Source organism: Aulonocara sp. 'chitande type north' Nkhata Bay, linkage group LG18, assembly GCF_057382095.1.
Source record: "Aulonocara sp. 'chitande type north' Nkhata Bay isolate Kocher_YH1m ecotype deep benthic linkage group LG18, A_spYH_male_GT1.1, whole genome shotgun sequence".
NCBI classification, from domain to species: Eukaryota; Metazoa; Chordata; class Actinopteri; order Cichliformes; family Cichlidae; genus Aulonocara; species Aulonocara sp. 'chitande type north' Nkhata Bay.
This window is the reverse complement of record NC_141361.1, coordinates 982996-991243: the sequence shown is the minus strand read 5'-3', so window position 1 is coordinate 991243 and position 8248 is coordinate 982996. Positions and strand designations below refer to the sequence as shown.

Below are 8248 nucleotides of genomic sequence, written 5' to 3'. Positions count from 1 at the left end.
GATGTGAACCAGACTTCTGATGATACCAGTAGAGGTTGAGGACAGAGCCTGAATAGTTGCAGGAGAGAGTCACAGTGCCTCCTTCCAAACTCGTCACTACATCTTTAGATGGTGTCAGTAAATCCTCAGAGGATCCTGAAAACAACAAAGACATATTTCACCATCATGTTTCTGCATCTTTAAACTTAGTTTATAAAAAGTGAATCAATTCAAACAACATCCAGATATTTTCATGTCCATCATCTCCTTTTACATCTCACTCCATCTTTTGATGACTCACCAGTCTGAAAGGAGACTATCATCATCCAAATGAAAAGCAGACCGTGTCTGTGTTCTGTCTCCATGCTTGTCTGTGTCAACAAATTGGTTTCTTGACCTAAACTCCTTCAGCTGCCTGTACAGAATGAGCAGCAGGACCAGTGAAGGAACCTCTCTACTCTATACATGCAGCGTGATGCCTGAATGGATTAACATGTTTGCCTTTTCCTTACTTTATTAGATATTCCACTGAAAATTAAAAACATACATGCACAAATAAATTAGTCCCATATTCAGGCACATGAACACCACACAGTTGGTTTCCAGGTACAGGTTCCATTAAAACATACATAGATGTTATACTCATATTAACAGTTGTGTTTTATGTATCTTTTTAAAAAATATATACCAATGAAAAGTACGTCAAACAGTTTTCTGGGTCCTTTCTCTTCAGCTAAACCAATTTAAAATCATCAATTAAATGAACTCAGTTCAATTTTATTCATATAGTGCCAAATCAGAGCAATATTAAGCTTCAAGAAGCTTATTATTGTAAGGCAGGGGTCCCCAACCCTAGTCCACGAGGGCCGGTTTCCCTGCAGGTTTTAGATCTCACCCTGGGTCAACACACCTGAATCAGGTGAATGGAGGTGAGCTGAGGTGTTAGTCCTTTTGGCCACGTGCTCCATAAAGTGTGAGATGTGGTGTTTGATGGTGGGATGTAAGAGGAGGCGGCCTGCACAGGTACAGCTTACTCAGCAGAGAGCATCTTATTCTTGTTTATATTCCAAACCCTGTTCACCACAGAGATCCACAGCCTGTGATACCAAACAGTCTCTGGAGCCACTGGATTCAAACTGGGAATCAGAGCATCAAGGTGGGAAAAATCCACTTATGATGTTACCGAAACCTTTTATTTTTCAGGAATGTGTAACTAATATTCCCTCCTACTAGAAACTGAGCTGTTACGTAAACGAAGTGGAACGGAAGCCCTTGTCTGCCGGAGCTTGACCGTGTGACACCAGGCGGAAGTAAACAAAGGAAAGGCGGAAGTAGCTTTCCTCCTGTGTTGAATCAGCGGCGTGTGTGAGCTGAGTGTGTGAGCTGCGGCAGCAACGATGCCTTCAGTTCAGTATCTGAGAGAGTTCATCAACGAGCGACTAACTGCTGCTGCTGAACAAATATTCTTGGAGTTTGAAAAAACGATCGTCCAGTACGAGGAAGAGATCGACCGTCAGCGCAGACTGCTGGATATCACCTGGAAACCCCAAATCAAGCTGCACAGGACAGGTGAGTCACTCTGATGCTGCCGTGATTCTCATTAACGCCGTTTTAAACGAGGAGTTTGTCCTGCAGCTGCTGTCAGGGTGAGCACAGGGACCCCACACCGAGGCTCAGGAAACCTCAGTGGGCAGACAGTCTGTCTCTCAGCCGGTGAGAGTTGATAACTAGCCCTGTGATACCCGTTATCTCTGATTGGAGTTTAAAGTTTTGGTGAGTCAGCTAGCACACAGACAGTCCGGCTAATGCAGCTTGATTTGTGGTTAAAGCTCTCAGCTGATTTTGTAACGGTGCGTTGTTGTCAGCTGGGTGTAGAGAGCATCTGGCAGACGTTACAGGAGTCTGTCTGCTCGGACTACAAGACTTAAACAGTTTCTACCATCAAGCCATACGACGCCTCAACCACAACACTTCAACACACACAGTCCACGGGACGCACTCAGAAGCTGCAGCTTCACAAGTTCTCTGTTTAATCTGCACTGGTCACTCCACTTTATTGATAGTTATATTTTTAAAAAGTGCAATACTGTAACAAGTGCCACAAAAAAACAAAACTTTGTACTGTTCAGTTTGTACTGCTGCTCATCCCTGTGCAGTGTCCCATCTGCCCCCCCCCCCCCACATTCCTATTTAAGATTTTCTTTATTTAATCACTAGTGTGTACATATATTTATATATACATACATATATTCAGTCAGTTAACTGGAAATTTCTCTTTTTTTCCTTTACTACATCTTATTAATATTTTGCTCTTTACTATTTTTATTTTATTTGTTTTATTTTTATTTTTTATTTATTTTTTCTTCTACTGTACCATTCTGCTGAGTGACTGTCTGCTGCTCGTCAAATACATTTCATTGCGATGTTGACCCTGTGCTAACTTGCATATGACAAATAAAACTGAAAACTGAAACTGAGCTGTCAGCTGATCACCGCCACCTGCTGAGCTGGCATCTCTTCAGTCTTCACAGGAAGGTCAGTGCCAGGGTACTCGATCTGTCCTTCCGGAGGGATCTGTTACGATTTGTAATGGACAGTAGGGGTGGGCGGTATAACCGGTAAACGGTAGAAACATTATAAATTTGGCCAACGGTACAGATTTTGACTATACCGCTCTACCGCATGTTGATGATGTCATCAAGCTGCGCCTGTTTTGGTCGAAAGTAGTGATGGGATTTGCGGCTCTTTTTAGAGAACCGGCTCTTTCGGCTCAGATCATTAAAAAGTGTCACGATGTTTATATGATTAAACTCATGAGTTTAATCATATAAACATCCAAATAAACTAAACTCAAAACACTGGGTCATAAGACCCAGGATCGTGACAAAAAAGAGTCGGATCGTTCAGCTCCGAACCGGCTCTTCAGGTTGTTTTGTTGCTTTAATTAATTTATTATTAACAATAATAAATAAGGAATTACTAATGTAAAAGAAAGTGGTTTTATTTATATATGTTTATATATAAATATATGCGGTGGCCCCCAGAGACAAAGCATGCACAAAGTCCAAAGCACATTTCTAGCGTTAACTGAACTTCCAAAACAGCGCTACTAGATCACTTAAATTACACAATGGAAAGCATGTGTGTATTGTTTGTGTATTTATACACAAGCACTCATATAGATTCAAATAATAAATAAAAAAAAGTTCATTTACCTGTTACTACCACACAACAAATCAATGGTATCAAGCGGTGCGGCTTCGTAGCTTACCAAAGCTACATTTTGACAGATTTGTGAGCGCCGTGTAGCACATAAAATCAGTTCAAGGTCAGTAAGCACAACCAGAATTCATACATAAGGCGCACTGTAGATTTTTGAGAAAATGAAAGGATTTTAAGTGTGTAAAATACGTTATACAGAAGAAAATAACATATCGCGATATGTATCGTTACCACGCATGCTTCAAATTATACCGTGATATGGATTTTAGGCCATATCGCCCAGCCCTAATGGACAGAATTTCTCCTCTGATCTTTTAATATATGTATTAGATCTTACTAAAATTATAATTATTACTTTTTCTCATTTTACTGCAGCATTTAAAAATTTCCTTTATATGTGATGCTGATTCCAAGCGTACTCTTCCTGCTAATGTAGAGATCAGGCAAGAGAGCAGTCTGTAGAATTTTAGCCCTGAATGTTAATGTAACCGGAAACAGTGCTTTTATTTTAGAGTATATGCTGAAGGACGCTAATTCAAAACAATCACCACAAGCTTTCCATTTAACATCCACACATTTCATGTTGATTATTCAGTCATTGAACATATATATTATTTATTGCCAGCAGCTTTTCAGCTGTATCTTGCATTTTAACTTCCCTCTCTTACTGCTGTACTTCTGCTGATGTTCCTCTGTTGGTGAGCCTGAGTGAACCGCTGGCAGAGGAGATAAATTGCTTCTTCACCTGCTCCGAAACACCACAACAGCAGCACTCAGCTGCTTCAGCCCTGTTCCCATCCTCACCCTGACCTTCACCTGGTTCCTGCACCGCTCCACTCACTGTACCAGAGCACGATGTCACACAGGTGTTCCAAGCAGTGAACCCCAGGAAGGCTGCCGATCCAGACAGAGTACCTGGCAAGGTGCTAAGAGCATGCACCCACCAGCTCACCCTCATCTTCACAAGAATCTGCAGCCTCTCACTAGATCAGGTAGCCATCCCTTCTTCTACAGAGAAGAAGTCCTGAAGTTGGCAGCATGGTGTTCAGAGAACAACCTGGCACTGAACACCAAGAAAACCAAAGAGGTCATTGTCGACTTCAGGAGCCACAGCACTGACTTAGTCCCCCTTTACATCAACGCAGACTGTGTGGAGAGAGTCCATACCTTCTGGTTTCTCCGAGTCGTCATCTCCACTGACATCTCCTGGACAGACAATATCACAATGGTCATCAAGAAGACCCAACAGCGACTACACTTCCTGAGGGTCCTCAGGAAGTACAAACTGGACTCCAACCTGCTGCTGACCTTCTACCGCTCGTCCATTGAGAGCCTGCTGAGATACTGCATCACAGTATGGTTCGGCAGCTGTACTAAGGCGGACAGAGCGAGGCTTCAGAGTGTAGTTAAGGCAGCACAGAAGATCATTGACTGCCCTCTCGCCTCCCTGATGGACATTTATTCCTCCTCAGCAGAGCAGCAAACATTATCAAGGACAGCTCCCCCCCCTGGCTTTGACCTCTTCAGCCTGCTTCCCTCAGGGCAGCACTACAGGTGCATCAGCACAAAGACCGACTGACTAAAAAACTGTTTCTTTCAAAGAGCCATAACCAGCCTGAACTCACACAAGCACTGACCACACAGTTCCACCCCCCAATTCAAGGACTTCTATACACAGACTACCACTCAACTAACATCACCACTGTGCGACATTTAATTTATGTGCAATAGCCCGCACTGTAAAGATATAACAATAATTTTTTCCAATATTTGTATAATTGCTATTTTTTAATACACACTGTTCATCTGTATTATGACAATAAAAGGCAGTCTTTTCTGTTCTTAATTGTGCAGTAGGGTGTGTATTCTCAGCTGTGGCCTTTCTCCTTCTAATAATCTTGATGCGACTTTCTCACTTCACAACTGACTGTGAGGATTCCAACATCAACACTCATTCTCCAATATTTTTAACAGCTGACAGCAGCGATCATCAGCAGTGACTAGAAGAGGACATTTTTTTATGGATTTCTTTACTGACTCACACTGTGGAGCCTTATTACAATCGATATTTTAATATGCGTTTTTCTTCTCTCCTTTCATCCTTGCAGACCTCCAACAGCAACACATTTTTAAGGAAGAGGAGGATCTCACTAATCAGGCACTCCAGCTGAGTGTGGAGCAGGAGGAACCAGAACTTCCACAGATTAAAGAGGAACAGGAGGAACTGTGCAGCAGTCAGGATGGAGAGCAGCTGGGACTGAAGGAGGAGACTGATACCTTTATGGTGACTGCTGCTGAGGAAGGAGAGCACAGTGAACCAGACAGAGAGAGGCCACTCCCTCACAGCTGTCCTGAAACTCACACCCAGGATCAGGAAGGAAGCAAGAAAGTAGATCCAGGATCAACTGGAAATACGAACAGAAGAGCCAGTAACAATGCTGAAGACTGTCCCATTTCAAGTAGTCAATGTAAAACTGAAACAGGTAAAAAGTCTTTAAAATGTGATATTTGTGGAAAAAGCTTTAAGAAAAGGTCCCAAATAAAAGAGCATTACAGAATCCACACTGGTGAGAAGCCACATTCTTGTAAAATATGTCAGAGAGGTTTTTCTCATAGGAGCAATTTGGTGCGCCACATGAGAATCCACACGAAAGAGAAGTTACATTCCTGCCAGACATGTGGAAAAACCTTCAGTCAGAACAGTCATCTGCTGGTCCACATGAGAATCCACACAGGTGAGAAGCCGTATCCTTGTGAAACCTGTGGGAAAAAGTTCACATGTAGTACGCATTTGTCAGCGCACTTAAGAACGCACACAGGTGAGAAACCCTTTCATTGTAAAAGATGTGGGAAAATGTTCTCACGAAGCAGTAATTTGCTGGAGCACATGAGAACACACACAGGTGAGAAGCCGTATCTTTGTAACACATGCGGGAAAAAGTTCACATGTAGTAGTCATTTGTTAGTTCACATAAGAACTCACACAGGTGAGAAACCATATATTTGTAAAATCTGTGGGAAAATGTTCACACGTAATAGTGTTTTGTTGCGACACATGAAAACTCACACAGATGAGACCCCATAGTCTTGAAATTTTTCTAGAGAAGACATCCAAAGCGACTCCAAACTAGGAAAAAAAGGAATTCATGGTTAGTGTTATTACTATTCAAGGTTTATTAGAGTGCACTCCAACTGTGATCATGTGAGTTTTGTTCCATCTGTGTCACACTTCACTGCCATCATGAGGATGAAAGAAAACTCCAAATGAAAAACATAATGAATATTAAAATGATCTCATTGCCAACTGGATACAATTGATATTGTGAACTTTTTTTCCAACCCTCATATGTAACAAAAGCAGAATAAAGATGTCCAGCATGTTGTTGTAAAAGACTCTGTATTTTAAAAAAAAAAGAAAGAAATAAAATGTCTCTGTAATGATGAATGATGTCAGTGTTTTCTTTTTTTCAAGCTGAGGAGTTAAAGGCTTTTTCTCAGAGCATCATTAGTGTTAGTAATCGATACAGCTATCAGTGCCTGTTGTTTTTGTGATGTCATATATTCATTCTAAACATAAAGTCTTTGTAAAGTTGTAATGTAGAAACGACAGATTGACACTGAAGGCTGCAGAGAGCTGTTACTGATCATAAGTGAAAGCGGTCACAGAGGAGAGTTCAGTTCAAACATGTAAGATATGCTTTAATCTCCCAGCTGACCTGCTGCGGGTTAAAGTTTGATATGATGGTACTCTGATCAATGTAAACATGTCGTACTGAACCTACTTTTTTTTTACAATAGTGCATATAGCACATTTACACTAGCACTCTAAAGTACATCATGATTGTCCTCCGGTGGCTCAGATTAATGTTTCAATTCAAAACATGAAACTCTTAATTTTGTTTGTGCTTCCACAGCAGCTCTGTCTCTGTCTCTGATCTTTACTGCTTCATTTCTCTGTTGTCTTTGTCATCAGTCCAATGACACAAGAATCAGAGGTGTAACAGTGTGTGGCTCCCTCTAGTGGATGTTGTGGAGTATTCTGTTGTCTTTGCTCCAAAGGTTTTTGTACAGAGTTTTGCTGTTTCCTGTCACTGTGGGCCTCACAGCACAGTAGTACACAGCAGAGTCAGACACTGCAGCAGAGGAGATCTGAAGAGTCATCAGTGTTTTATCTCCACTCACATTAAACGTTATTCCAGGAACTGGATCTGATATTCTGTCTCCTGTTCCAAAGTGAGAGATCAGGAACTCTGGTGGTTTTCCAGGATATTGTCGATACCAGAAGAAGTAATCAGTTCCAACAGCAGCTTTGGAGTATTTATAGGACAGAGCAACAGCGCTGGCTTCTAAAGTAAATTCTTTTTCTTTGGTTGGAGTGAGTTCTTCACATCTGATAACTGAAGAAAAAGGAATATCTGTTATTAATCAGTTACACAAAATTTACAGTAATCATTGAATTGAACATAGTTTCCTGTGTAGGTGAGCAGACCTGTGAGAGTGAGAAGAATCAGAGGAAACACACAGTGATGTAATGACAGCATGTTGAGGAACATAAAGTTTGTTTTGTGTTGAACTCTGTTGAATGTGGAGGTTTTTCTCTCTTCTATAGTTCAGTAACAGCTCAGCTCCTCCCTGAATCTCTGCTCCTCCTCTCTGCTCTGTGTTTGCTGTGTTGCTCAAAGACAGTAATTAGTTCAGGACATGATTTAGTTACATAAAGGTAATAAATAAGTGTGTAATTAATAAATATTGTAAGTAAATTTATTCTAAAATGTTTTGGCTTTGAAATCTGATCAGAGGAAGACGTGTGTCACAAATGGTCTCTGTTGTGTTATGCACTGAGCAACAGTAGCGTTTGGCCATGACCCTGTCTTTGGCGTATCTTCTCCGGTAATGTTGTGAACAAATGTTTCAGCAGGAATAAAAGAGGAAGCTCATGTACATGCTCGTGCCTTTGGAAACTTTCATCTTTGTGAGCATTAATATGTTCAGATAGAACGTGGATAAGTCTTTGACACCACCTTTTAGGTCATGTAATGTAATGTGC

At 41.3% G+C, this 8248-nt stretch overlaps 1 protein-coding gene across 1 annotated transcript; it reads left to right on the top strand.

Moving 5' to 3' along the window:
* The first annotated feature begins 1285 nt into the window (after positions 1 to 1285).
* On the top strand, positions 1286 to 6628 carry LOC147307547 (uncharacterized). The gene is made up of 2 exons (XM_086271858.1): positions 1286 to 1548; positions 5310 to 6628. Exons 1-2 carry the CDS (start codon positions 1377 to 1379, stop codon positions 6284 to 6286), a joined length of 1149 nt encoding a protein of 382 aa, XP_086127984.1. The 5' UTR covers positions 1286 to 1376; the 3' UTR covers positions 6287 to 6628.
* The last annotated feature ends 1620 nt before the right edge of the window (positions 6629 to 8248 follow it).